Source organism: Scyliorhinus torazame, chromosome 1 (genome assembly GCF_047496885.1).
Source record: "Scyliorhinus torazame isolate Kashiwa2021f chromosome 1, sScyTor2.1, whole genome shotgun sequence".
NCBI classification, from domain to species: Eukaryota; Metazoa; Chordata; class Chondrichthyes; order Carcharhiniformes; family Scyliorhinidae; genus Scyliorhinus; species Scyliorhinus torazame.
In genome coordinates this window covers 222,833,712-222,848,133 of record NC_092707.1, presented here as the reverse complement: position 1 = coordinate 222,848,133, position 14,422 = coordinate 222,833,712, and the positions used below count along the sequence as shown (strand labels likewise).

General features: G+C 46.8%; 1 protein-coding gene across 2 annotated transcripts in view; it reads left to right on the top strand.

The window, feature by feature from the left end:
- Positions 1 to 14,422, top strand: part of tulp4a (TUB like protein 4a) — a 691,812-nt gene that overhangs the window by 232,173 nt on the left and 445,217 nt on the right. For both annotated transcript variants that reach the window (XM_072502637.1, XM_072502627.1), the window contains one exon: positions 8,402 to 8,563. In XM_072502637.1, the coding sequence (XP_072358738.1) occupies positions 8,402 to 8,563 (162 nt within the window). The remainder of the gene's footprint in view (positions 1 to 8,401; positions 8,564 to 14,422) is intronic.

The following is a 14,422-nucleotide window of genomic DNA, read 5'->3' as shown; positions in this document are numbered from 1 at the left end:
CACGGGCTTGGAGGGCCGAAGGGCCTGTTCCTGTGCTGTACATTTCTTTGTTCTTTGTTCTTTGTTCTAATGACAGCTGTAGAGGGACTGCAGGGTAAGCTCTTTGGATGATACTGGGGCTCCCCATAATCACTGACGACCTGGCTGGACTAACGGTTTTTGAAGTAGAGAATAAAGAACTATCGATGAGGACATCTGGATAGGGCATGACGGCACGCTACCATACGCAGTAGAGAAGGAAGGCAGACCAGTAGGCACTACTCTGGTCAGATGTCAGCAAACTGATTAAATTATTGCATAGCCTAGACACAGACATCACTCGGGTAGCTTAGAGGGGAGCAGGGGAATACTGCCATGCCACCTCCCTGAAACGGTATCAGTATGGCACAACACATTGAGATATTACCAACAGTACATTCTGTATTAAACCAGACATATTGGCCAGGGTGGGCCTCATCCAGCTGATAGACATTTATAAGAGGGAGAGAGTGGATGTAAATGCCGCTGATGAGCTCCAACAGACTCTGGGGAGTACTATGTGTAATATGACACAGACCTAAAACTCCTAACCAGGGGAATTACACCAGATTCGGATAAAATTGGCTACCACCTACAGAACTTTAACCAAAGTAATACAGCAGACCCAAGAGGTAAGAGGGGAAATTAGAGAAATCAAGGCCATCACCTGATGGGATGATTTGCGGAACTGGGGCTCAAACATCCAAATGCATCCATTCATTCGCCTGATGTCACACCTGGCCGTATTATTAATCCTGTTCACCCTGATGTATCTTATCCTCACAGTCCAATTCCACCGATGAAATGCAAAAGTTACGCAGCGACAAAGCGTAGGACCCACGCTCAGATTGTAGTCCCCTCTAATCTTGTAAAGACAGAAAAGCCACCGAGATGACTATTTGCACTAATGGACAATTAATACCGGAATCAGACTCTCAAATATTTATTGTATAATTGTTTGTAATAAGATTAGTTTTCGACAGGGGCACCAGTTTGGTAGCCCTGGTTACGGCGCCCCTGCCACTCCCGCCGGCACAGTGCTCCACCAGCCCTATAGTGGTGGCGACTTTGCGGATCTGAGGCCAATGGAGAAGGCATGTAGGGGAAGTGAGAGCATCGGTTTGGTCCCCAATTTGTGACAATCACCGGTTTGCCCCGGGGAATATGGACGGTGGGTTCCGAATATGGCGGAGGGCTGGGATTGAGAGGATGAGGGATCTGTTCTACGAAGGGAGCTTCCCGAGCATGAGGGCGCTGGAGGAGAAATTTGGGCTGGCAAGAGGGAATGATTTCAGGTACTTGCAGGTGCGGGACATTCTACGCAGACAGATTCCATCCTTCCCACGCCTGCCACTCAGGGGGATCCAGGACAGGGTAGTGTCCAGTGGATGGGAGAGGAGGGTCTCGGATATATATAAAGAATTTATGGGGGCAGAGGAGACGCTGACCGAGGAGCTGGAGCTTAAGTGGGAAGAGGAGCTCGGAGGTGAGATAGAAGAGGGCTTATGGGTGGAGGCGTTGAGTAGGGTTAACGCGACCGCAACATGCGCCAGGCTGAGCCTGATCCAATTCAAGGTCATCCACCGGGCCCACATGACAGTGGCCCGGGTGAGTCAATTCTTTGGACTGGAGGACAGGTGCGCCAGATGTGCGGGAGGACCAGCGAATCATGTCCACATGTTCTGGCATGTCCAAAACTCCGGGGCTACTGGCAGGGATCCGCGGACGTTATGTCCCGGGTACTGAAAACAAGGGAGGAGATGAGTCCAGAGGTGGCAATTTTGGGGGTTTCGGAGGACCTGGGAGTCCAGGAGGAGAAAGAGGCTGATGTTTTGGCCTTTGCTTCCCTGGTAGCCGGGCGACAAATTCTGCTGGCATGGCGGGCCTCAAAGCTCCCGAAGTCGTAGGCCTGGCTATCGGACATGGCGAGCTTCCTCGGTCTGGAGAAAATTAAGTTTGCTCTGAGAGGGTCACTGTTTAGGGTTCGCTCGGAGGTGACAACCATTTATCGACTTCTTCGCGGAAAATTAATCGACAGCGTAGGGTAACGTAGATTAGGGGGTTAGTTAGGCGTGTCCTTGTGGGAGGGGAGCTGGTTTTTGCACTATGTTGATTGTTCTTTGCACATTGTTTTGTATTGTTACTGTTTACTATGCCAAAATGCCTCAATAAAATTGTTTATTCAAAAAATCCATTAGTATTAGAATGTTTGCCCTTTTGTGAATATGCTGTAGGAACTTATTACCGAAGTATGTAAATGCTATGTCAATGCCTAGGCTTTGCTTGACTGCTGAGCGATTGGGAAATGCCTGACAGATATCGGTCCTGAGTCTATGATCCATCACGCTTCGCGTTCCGGATCAAGAGGAGGGACATGTGGCTGAACGGCTGCCTAAGATGGCATTCTGTGACTTCCGGTGGCGCCAATGGAGTAAACGGTCGCACATTCAGCAGCTATCGCCCTTAGTGGTTTTTTTTTTTAATGGTGTTTAAGCCGGATTTTTCAGAAAATTTCTCAAGATAAGTAGATCGAAGGGAGTGGAAAAGGAGGTGGCCCTCAATTTATGGAATCGTGTCCAAATAAGAGTCGAAAAAGAAGAAACCAAAAGATGAGTGAAAGCAAGAATCAGAGGTCATCGAGCTCAATGGTAACGAGACAAAGCGTGTCCATGCCAGCTCACCGATCAATGGAGCAATGGGTCAAGTACCTGGATGAGAAGTTCGCCGGCATCGCAAGGAGTGTACAGAAGATGTAACCCAGATGATAGCCTCGATTAAGGAGGTGGTTGACCGGGTGGAGGAGAAAATGACGACCCAGGGACAGGAGATTCTATAGTTGCAGGAGCTGGTGACTGAAGAGAGGAGGGGTCCACTGCAATGGCTTTGGAAATTAGCATACTGCAGGGCAGCCAGAAATGACTGCTAGATAAAGTGGAACACTTGGAGAACTGGTCTCGCAGGCAAAATATCCGAATCGCCGGGCTGCCAGAGGGGAAGGAGGGATCAGATCCGGGAGCGAATGTGGGAAAGATGTTGCAGGAGATGGTCGGGGCCGATGTGTTTGACAAGCCGCTGGAGGTGGACCGGGCGCACAGGGTGCTTGTACGTAAGCCCCAGGGTCGTGAGCCCCCGAGGGCCATGGTGGTGAGGCTACATCGATTCCTCGACAAGGATCGTATCATGAAGTGGGCCAGGCAGACAAAACGGTACATGTGGGAAGAATCAGAGATTCAGGTGTACCAAAACTGGGGACCAGAACTTGCAAAGAGGAGAGCAAGTTTCAACAAAGTTAAGGCGGTCCTGTTTGAGAAAGACATTAAATTTGGACTGTTATACCCGGCGCGTCTTTGGGTGATCTACGAGAACCGGGAGCTGTACTTTAATTTTCCAGAAGAGGTAGTCATGAAAGACAATAATCTGGCTTAAGGACTCTTAAATTCTAACTGTGGTGGGCTGAATTTGAGGGAAGGGATGGAATGGCAGGGTGGAGAGAAAAATGGTTCTGTGTTCTGCTTTATCTTGTTTAAAATTTCAGTCTTTTAATTCTGTGAGTTAAGTTGCGATGTTCGGGAAGAAAAGGGTTTGGGTGTTTTATTTTTTAAGAAGGAAAATGTTTTTCTCTTTTCTTTTCTCTCGTCTTGTGTAATTTGATTTTGATTTATTCTCTGTAACAAAGATGGTTGATTCTTGCATGCATAATTTTGATTAAGCTGCTTGAAGCTTTTTCTATTGTGTTTGATTCTCTTTGAAGGTGATGTGACTGATACAAATCGGTCAAAGGGGGAGGGGTAGAACCTGGTAATCTGGTGTAACGACTTTTGAACCTAAACTGTGGTGGTCTGAATTTGGGGGAAGGGACAGGATGGCGGTGAGGTGAGAAAAATGGTTCTGTGTTTTGCTATGTTTTGTTTAAGGTTTTGGTCTTTTAATTCTGTGAGTTAAGTTGCAATGTTCGGGAAGAAAAGGGTTTTGCTGTTTTATTTATTTTTTATTTCCTCTCTTCTTGTGTAATTTGATTCTGATTTATTGCTTTATGTACTGGATAGAGCGAAAACTTTTAAGATGCGATGGGGTGTTTTATTTTCTGCAAGAAGGATGGTTGATTCTTGCATACATAATTTTGCTTATGTTGCTTGAAGCTTCTTTTGTGTTGGATTCTGTTTGAAGGTGATAGGACTGATAAGAATTGGTTAAAGGGGGAGGGATTTGCCTCGTTGCCTGCGTGTTGGGGGATGGTATGTTTGCTTTTTGGGATTGTTGTTACTGTGTTGAGTGCTTGTGTTATTGCTAGGTGTGATAGAATCTGGCAGTCGGCAGGCGTTTTGACGCCAGAGGGTGGGAGATGCTGAGCTAGCTGGATAGCTGGTTCACGGGAGCAAAGTGGGGGGAGAGCTGAGGAAAGATGAAGTGGGGGGGCGGAGGGGGGGGGGGGGGGCGGGAGGGGCGTACTGTCGACGGGTAAGGGACAGTTAGGAGACTGGAGATGGAGATCAGAGGGGGTCGCCGCGGAGGGGCGGATCAAGTGAGGTGCGGAACACGGGCTAGGAGCTGGACTAGGAAAGGTCATGGTTGACCAACAGGGGAAGGGGGCAAAAGCACCCCTGACCAGACTGGTTCCATGGAATGTTCGTGGACTGAACGGGCCGGTTAAGAGAGCTTGTTTGTTCGCACACCTGAGAAAGTTAAAAGCGGACGTGGCTATGTTACAGGAGACACACTTGAAGCTGGGAGACCAAATTAGATTAAAGAAAGGATGGGTCGAGCAAGTGTTTCATTCAGGACTGGACTTTTAAACAAGGGGGGGGCTTTCCTGATTAATAAAAGGGTGACATTCGAGGTGGGGAGGATAGAGGTAGAACTGGGAGGCAGATTTATTATGGTTAGCGGGAAGCTAGAGGGAATGGCAGTGGTGCTGGTGAATATATATGCCCCAAACTGGGATGATGTCGCGTTCATCAGGAAGGTGCTGGGGAAGTTCCCAGACCTTGACTCGCACCGGTTGATCATGGGGGGTGACTTTAATACGGTCCTGGACCCGAGGTTAGACCGGTCGAGTGCTAGGTCGGGGAAGCTATCAGCAATGGCAAAGGAACTGCGGGGGTTCATGGAGCGCATGGGAGGGGTGGATCCATGTAGATTTGAGAGACCAAGGAGCAGGGAATATTCATTCTACTCCCATATACATAAGGCGTACTCCAGGATAGATTTCTTTGTGCTAGATAAATCACTGTTAGCAGGGGTTGAGAACACTGCGTACTCAACAATTGTGGTCTCAGATCATCCACCACTACGGGCAGACACGGGAATATCCCAGCGCCCACATGGGAGACTAGATACAGGGCTGTTCGCGGATGAGGAGATCTGTGAGCAAGTGAGAGAGGCCATTCGGGGGTCCATAAATATCAATGACACGGGAGAGACTTGCTGGGGTGGTCTGGGAGGCATTGAAAGCGGTCATTAGAGGGGAATGTATTTCGATTCGAGCCCACAGGGATAAAACTGAGCGGTCGGAGCTGGACAGGTTGGTGGGAGAAATCTTACAGGTGGACAGGAGATATTCGGAGTCTCCAAATAAGGAGCTCCTGAAGGACCGTCAGAGGCCTCAAATGGAGTTTGGGCTCCTTTCCACAGGAAAGGCGGAGGGTCAGCTGAGGAGGGTAAAAGGGCAATATATGAACAAGGGGAGCTGGAAACTGAACTGCGGGAAAAAGCTTTGAAAAGGGTCAATGCATCCTTGTCCTGTGCTAGACTTAGCTTGATTCAGTTCAAGGTAGTCCACAGGGCCCACATGACGGTAGCTCGGATGAGTAGGTTCTTCGAGGAGGTGGAGGACAGATGTGGGCAGTGTGGGGGTAGCCCGGCCATCCATGTTCATATGCTTTGGGCATGTCCGAAACTGAGGGAATTCTGGCAGGGATTTGCAGATGTTATGTCGGAAGTCCTGGAAGGTAGGGTAACTCCAAGTCTAAAATTAGCAATATATGAGGTGTCGGAAGATCTGGGGACAAAGGGGGGGAGGGAGGCCGATATCCTGGCCTTCTCCTCCCTGGTGGCCCAGAGACGGATCTTGCTGAGATGGAGGGATTCGGAGCCCCTGGAATCAGGAGTGTGGGTCAGCAATATAGTCGAGTTTCTGAGTCTGGAAAAAATCAAGTTCGCTCTGAGAGGATTCGCCCGGAGTTGGCGGCCGTTCATCGACTTCTTTAACAAAAACTGAACATCAGCAGTAAGGGGGTAAAGGGAAAAAGGGGGGGGGGAGGAAAATAGGAGGCATGGTAATGTTAAATAAGGACAGGGAATTTAGTATACAGGTAATTGGGAGAGGGCGGGAGAAGTGGGGTACGTGGTCTATTGTCTGTTGTTATTTTAGGGGGTATTTTGTGCGTCGACCCGCGTGGTTGTTTTAGAAATGACAAGATGTTAAATTGTGAAAATTACAAATGCTTCAATAAAATATTTTCTAAAAAAAAAAGATGGCGTTCTGCAAAGTATACTGGGAAAAGTATCCAAGTGGAAAGACGACCAGGCTGCAGTCTGAACATTGCAATACACAGGAAAAAGGCCATCTCCAGGCCACCCCAGGGACAATAGAACTGCACTATCAATCACACTTGTTTACCAGACACAGCGGTGCCTAAACTTCTTATTTGGAAAGCCTATATGCCCCCCAACACCTGCAGGCTTGGGCGTTGAGTGCACACCCTGAAATTGATGTGGCAGCCCCTGATTGGACTTAATCGATCAGAGTGATCGAACCCTGATCAACCGATTGGCAATGACCCAGGGACTGCCCAAAAGGGTGTGAAGTCCAGGAAGGTTGAAAGGTGTCGCACCAGCCTAGAATTCCTCTCTGCAGCAGCCAGCAGCAGGAAATGAACAACGGTGGTCTCCATCGGCCATCACGAGGAGAACCATCAACAGAAGGAAGACCACAGCCACTGCATCAGACCAGACCGAGGACCAAGCATTGAGGACGTCAGAAACCAACACACAGATATAGGCTAATATCTGCTTGGGTACTTGCCAGTCACTCAACATTAAGTCAAAATCTGATGTTGAACTTTGGCATTCTGTAGTAGAACTTATATTGATGGTGTGATTGATTGACATTAACATTGTGTGTGTGTGTATAAAGATTATTGATTTAAACAAAGTCGACTCTCAGTTATTTGTCCACCATGTAAGGTGTAAGGACACATTGTGCAGCAGATGCAACAAGGTTTTCTTAGGATCATGGAATAGTTATAGCACAAACCATTTAATAGATCATTTGGCTCAATGAGTCCATTCCAGCACTCTGCAAGAGTAGTTTAGCTCATCTCACTCCCTGCCCTTAATCCTGGAACCCTGCATTTTGTTTTCTTACAGGTGCTTATCCAGTTTCCTTTGATAGCCACGATTGAATCTGCCTCCACCACTCTTTTAGACAGTGCTTTCCAGATTGCAACCTCTTCAGATGCTTTCATTGTGCCACCTCTGATTCGTTCTCTAATCATTTAAAATCTGTGTTCTCTGGTTCTTAACTCTTGCTTCAGTGGGAACAATTTCTAACTACTCAGTTTAGGCGCCTCATGATTTTAAACACTTCTACCTAATCTCTAGACTTTGTTTCCCTAAGGCAAACAACTCCCAGCCTCTCTGATTTATCCACAGAACTGAATCCTATTAGATGCCTCTGGAAGAGGAGGTTTGTCAGGTTGAACATAGTAACAGGGTGATCAAGAACTAGCGATCCCTGATGCACTGAATGATTTCCTGAATTTATATTCATTTTTGCAATCAATATATTTAGGCCACTTTTGAAAATGTTTATTCTGCTGTTTTAGCAGTTATCAAGCATGGTGGTGGTTGCAGCTCTGTGATCGGCCTCTTAAGTAATAATAATAATCTTTATTGTCACAAGTAGGCTCGCATTAACACTGCAATGAAGTTACTGTGAAAAGCCCCATGTCGCCACAGTCCGTCGCCTGTTCGGGTACATAGAGGGAGAATTCAGAATGTCCAAATTACCTAATAGCACATCTTTCGGGACTTGTGGGAGGAAACCGAAGCATCCGGAGGAAACCCACGCAGACATGGGGAGAAAGTGCAGATTCCTCATAGACAGTGACCCAAGCCAGGTATTGAACCTGGGACCTGGATGGCGAATATTAACCAGGACTCTTGTATCTGGCTGCAATACAGCAGCCCTGCGGTTATTAATTAAATAAGGATATCTGACACAGCTGCAAAGCCTTTTGTGATCAAATAGCTTATTTAGTTGAGGCACAGGAGGATATGCTAGCATAACTAAAGGCCCCCAAGAAGACAAAATAGGAAAATGAAATAAAATGATTTGTTGTATTGCAGCAATCAACCTTTTTCCTTTCATTCTTCCTTTCAGGTGAGTGACTTTACCTGGAGCCACGATGGTACTCAGGCACTCATCTCTTACCGAGATGGTTTTGTGCTAGTTGGATCTGTCAGTGGGCAGCGGCATTGGTCTTCTGAAATTAACTTGGACAGCCAGATTACATGTGGAATATGGACACCTGATGATCAACAGGTATCAATACTGTGCTTGAAATTTAGCCATTTATGCATTGCAATGTTTCAATCAAACAGCATCAGTATAAGCTACTATCAGGATGGAGTGCTCTCAACTGACTTTTCTGAAAGAAGGAAAATTTTAAAATATTGTATTGAGAATTGCACTTAATTTCAATGTTTTACTGAGTTCTATGGGTTTGCCAATGGATAGCATAAATGTATATAATTCTATATATATGTAATTTATGTTCTGTTCCTCGATGGCATCATTGATCAAGTTGCACACAAATGCTGATGACAACCAGTTCACCACTTCCCTTCACGGTCGCCGACATGTCACACTTTTCATCTGACATCCAGTGCTGGATGAGCTGAAATTTCCTCCCAACTAAATAATGGGAAGACTGAAGCCATCATCTTCATTATCTGCCACAAATTGTTTCCAAGGAATCAACTCAAACTCCCTTTCCTCCTGAGCGAGAACCAGACCTTTTGCAACTGTGGTGTCAGACCAAAGTAAGCTTTGGACTACATATTCACTCCATCATCAAGGCTGCCTACTTTGACCTCTGTGACACGTCTGACACTGTTCTACCTCCGCTCGTGCCAACTGCAGTTGAAACCCCCATCAATGGCTTTATTCCCTCTAGACTTGAATGTTCTAATGCTCTTTTGGATTTCTTCTAGATGTGAATGTTCTAATGCTCTTTTTGTTTGTCTCTTATCTTCCACCCTACATAGACAGAGTTTATCTAAATGACTGATCCCTCTATCCCAACTTGCACCAAATCCATTTTGCCCATCACCCCTGTGCTCACTGACCTACGTCAACTTCTAGTCTGGTAGCACCACACTCATAACATTTTCTTTTTGGTTTTCAAAGATCTCTGTGGCCTTGCCCAGCTGTACTTATGGAGCCTTCTCCAGCCCTGTAAGCGTTCAAGCTCTCTTCCAGTTGTAGCTTCTTGTGCACCCCTAATTTTAATCACTCCACCAGTTTAATTCAGTAAAGGAGGACTAAGAGATTGATTAAGAAGGGGAAAATAGAATACAAGAGTAAGCTTGCGGAGAACATAAAAACTGACAGTTAAAGTTTCTATGAGTGTGAGGAGAAAAGGATTGATGAAAACAAATGTAGGTCCCTTACAGTCAGAAACAGGGGAATTTATCATGGGGAACAAAGAAATGGCTGACCAACTAAATACATACTTTGTTTCTGTCTTCACAAATGAAGACACAAATAACATACCAGCAATGTTAGGTAACACACGGTTTAATGAGAGGGAGGAACTGAAGGAAATCAGTATTAGTAGAGAAATGGTGTTGAGGAAATTGATGGAATTGAAGACCGATAAATCCCCAGGGCCTGATAATCTACATCTCAGAGTACTTACGGAAGTGGCCGTGGAATTGGTGGTCATCTTATATGATTCTAGACTCTGGAACAGCTCCTGCAGATTGTAGGGATAGCTAATGTAACCCACTATATAAAAAGAGAGGTGGAGAGAAAACAGGGTATATAGACCAGTCAGCCTGATGTCAGTAGTGGGGAAAATTCTAGAGTCCATTGTCAAAGATTCTATAGCAGAGCACTTGGAAAACAGTGGCAGGATCGGACAGTGTCACTATGGATTTACGAAAGGGAAATCATGCTTGACAAATCTACTAGAATTCTTTGAGGATGCAACTAGTAGAGTTGCTGAGCGGGAACCAGTGGATGTGGTTTATTTGAACTATCAGGAGGTTTTTGACAAAGTCCCACCTATGAGATTAGCTTGTAAAATTAAAGCACTTGGGTTTGGAGGTAGTGTATTGGGATGGATAGAAAATTGATTAGCAGACAGAGTTGCAATAAACGGGTCTTTTATCAAGTGACAGGCAGTGACTACTGGGGTACCGCAGGGATAGATGCTAGGAGCCCTGATGTGCCTCCTGCTGAAGGAGACATGAACACAGTGGCAAGTCGCAGCGTTATTATCTTCCAGACTTGTGTTTTAAAACATCGCATATGCAAGCAAATTAAGTCATTTGGAAGCATTCCCCTGTGGACTGATCCCAAGATCATTCTGTGTGCTATTTATAGGATGCAATTTCCACCATTAGGTGAAACCTTTAATTTATGGCATCCTCTTGCTTTCTACCTATTTGAGCAATGCATGGATTTTCAGGACGTATTTGATACTGTGGCTCACAACAGACTTGTGAGCAAAATTCTAGCTCTTGGAATAAAAGGGAAAGTAGACACTTGGATAAGAAATTGGCTGAATGATAGGAAATGGAGAGTATGAATAAATAGTTGTTTTTCAGATTGGGGGAAGGTTTGTCGTCTATGTTATGACCCCTGCACTTCCTGGTATATATTCATGAATTAGACTGTGGTGTATTGTGCATGATTTCAAAATGTGTAGATGATACAAAGGTTGAAAGCATTGTCAACTGTGTTGAGGATATTCTTGAACTTCAAAAGGATGTAGACATAATTGGTGGATTGGGCAGACAAGTGCAGATGACGTTCAATGCAGAGAAGTGTGAGGTGCTTTATTTTGGCAGGAAGAATATGGAGAGACAGTATGAAATAAAGGGAGAAGCTCTGAAACAAGTTCAGGAACAAAGGGAACGCTGGGTATATGTACATAAGGCGGTGAATATGGCAGGACATGTTGAGAGAACAGTTAATTAAGCATATAGTATCCAAGATTTTATTAACAGGGGCATTGAGCACAAGAGTAAGGAAGTCATGTTAAACTTGTATATGACACAAGTTAGGCTTTATCTGGAGCACTTTGCCCAGTTCTGGGCGGCATACTTGAGGAAGGATGTGAAGGTATTGGAGAGAGTACAGAAGAGATTCACCAGAATGATTCGAGGGATAAAGAACTGTAGCTATGAGAATAGTTTGGAGAGACTGGGTCTGTTTTCCATGGAAAAAGGAAGGCTGAAAGGAAACTTGATAAAGGTCATCAAGATTCTGAAGGGTATAGGCATGGTAAATAGTAAGAAACTGTTCCCTCTCAAGAGAGCATCAAGGACTAGAGGACACAGATTCAAAATAAATGGAGAAAGAAGTAGGAGTCATGAGAGTGATTGGAGTCTGGATGGAACTTATTACGATCCAAGACCAGACCCCAACAGTTGCTAGGATACTGGACAGAAACCTAAATATTTAATTTTAATTTTGTAAGACTCTGAGGAATGCATACTTCGCTCCAGGAGTGATTGCACGAAATAATAGGAATATGGTATATCAAAACAAATTTTATTATTAAAATAATATTAAAATCTTTCACATCTGACCCAAAAATTGCTTACAATTACCCCTTAAATAATACTACTCAATACAGTGAATACAATTACCTTAATTGCATTCTTTATTCCCACTTAAACAACAATCTCAGCTCTCAATCCACCTTATAGAATTTACAGTGCAACACTTTTCCTTTGACCATCTCACCATCCCCCCCTAAAGTAATAGAGGTCGACAGCACAGAAAAGGCCCTTCAGCCCATCGCGTCTGCGCCAGTCAAAAACAACCATTCTAATCCCATTTTCTAGCACTTGGCCCACAGCCTTTTATGCCTTGGCATTGCAAGTGCACATCTAAATACTTCTTAAATGTTATGAAGGTCCCTGTCTCCACCACCATTTCAGGCAATGAGTTCCAGACTCCTCCACCCTCTGGATGAAAAAGTTTTCCTCACATAGAATAGAATCAGAACATAGAACATACAGTGCAGAAGGAAGCCATTTGGCCCATCGAGTCTGCACCGACCCACTTAAGCCCTCACTTCCACCCTATCCCCGGTTACAGCACAGAATGAGGCAATTTGGCCCATTTTGTCCATGCCAGCCTGAGGATACCGGGGTGCCCCATCTAATCCCACTTTCCTCCACCCACTCCATAGCCCTGTATCTTACAGCATTTAAGGTGCAGATCCAGGTACTTTTTAAAAGAGTTTTTTTGGGGGGAAATTTTTGAACCCCCCGGGTGCTGCTGCTGTCGGTTTCCTATGCTATTCCCTGCAAGCGACTATCTCCCCCGGGAATTTCTGATTCCCCCCCCCCCCCCCTTACCCTCTTAAATCTTGGCCCTAGCCCGCCCCTTCTCCTACTCTCCCTGGTGCCCCCCGACCTACGCTAACTACGTTGACCCCTGCCCTTAGCGCCTGGCTGTCTCCCGCCCGAATGCTCGGGCCCTCCCCCCACACCCCAAAGACCCATTAACCTAATTGTATCTCCCTGTGCCCTTTCAAGTCCCTTACCCAGCCCCTAGCCCATCCCCCTATCAGAGGCCCCGGTCTCCCGCCAAAAGGTACCAAGCACGGGACCCCCTTTGTAGGGCCCCTCTTCTCCCCCCCCCCCCATTGTAAGCTCCCAAACTCGCCCTAAGCAGTGCGCCCTCCAGTCCCCGTTCTCTGTCCAGGCTGAATACAATCTTAACTAAAACATTACAGTGCAGGATAATTTAACGGACCGCCGCCACACAACAGCTCTGTGAGCCCAGAGTCCTTTAGTTCAAGTCCAGCTTCTTCTTTTAATAAAAGTCCATTTCTAGTCAAAACAAGTTAGGTTAACATACCGCCGCCACTGTAGAGCATTGAAAAACAAACCAAATGTCCATTAGTTCAAGTCCAGCTACCTCTCTTTAATAAAGGCCCAAACCTGTTCTGGTGTCTCGAAGTAGTAATGAAGTTCCTCAAATGTCACCCAAAGCTTCGCAGGATACAGCATTCCAAATCTCACCTGCTTTTTGAAGAGGGCTGCCTTTACCTTGATGAATCCTGCACGCCTCTTGGCCAGCTCCGCTCCCAAGTCCTGGTAGATGCGCACCTCGCAGTTCTCCCATCTGCTGCTCCTCTCCGCCTTGGCCCATCGCAGCACCCGATCCCTGTCGGCAAGCCGGTGAAAGCGAACCACCTAGGGCCTCGCTCGGTCACCCGTCCTGGGCTTCCTTGCGGGGGCTCTATGCGCCCCATCCAACTCCAGGAGTCGAGGGAAGGCCTCCGGTCCCATCAGCGCCTCGAGCATACCTATCACGTATGTGCCCGCATCCGATCCCTCACAGCCCTCGGGGAGGCCCACGATCCTCAGGTTCTGCCTCCTGGCTCTGTTCCCCAGCTCTTCAAGCTGCTCCTGCATCCTCCTCTGGCGGGCGTTCAGCTCCTCTACCTCTTGCTCCAGCTCCGTTACTGTGTCCGCCTGGGTGGAGAGCTTCACCTCGACCTCCCTGAGCGCCTTCTCTTGGACCGCCTGCGCCTCGACCATTTGATCCATCATCGCCCTCATCGGGTCCAACGTGTCCCTCTTCAAGTCGGCGAAACAGCTCTGGAAAAACTCCATCTGCTGCTCCCTTGGCCAGTGAGCCTCCGCCCCCTGGTCCCTGCCATCCGCCATGCTTCGCCGCCCGGTCTGGGGTCTCCGCTGCTCCTGCTTCGAACTTCGCCGCTCCACTCGACCACTTCTGGTCCGACTGTCAATACCCCGGGAGGAAAACCTCTTCTTTTCGTCTCCTCCACCGATTCAGGCCGCCAGGTCCCGAAGAAATCCTGCAAAACAGGTCCGTTTGCCCATCGCGGGCGGGAGCGATCCGACCTGCGACCTGCTTCCTCGAGGGCGCCACCAGAAGTCTTTTTAAAAGAGTTTACGGTCTCTGCCTCCAGAGACCGAGTCACTGAGTGTCTTCAAGACAGAAATAGATGAGTTCTAGATTAATTAGGGGATCAGGGGTTATGGGGAGCAGGCAGGAGAATGGGGATGAGAAACATATCAGCCATTATTGAATGGTGTGGAGATGCCGGCGTTGGACTGGGGTGAGTACAATAAGAAGTCTTACAACACCAGGTGATAACTGAGGAAGGAGCAGTGCTCTGAAAGCTAG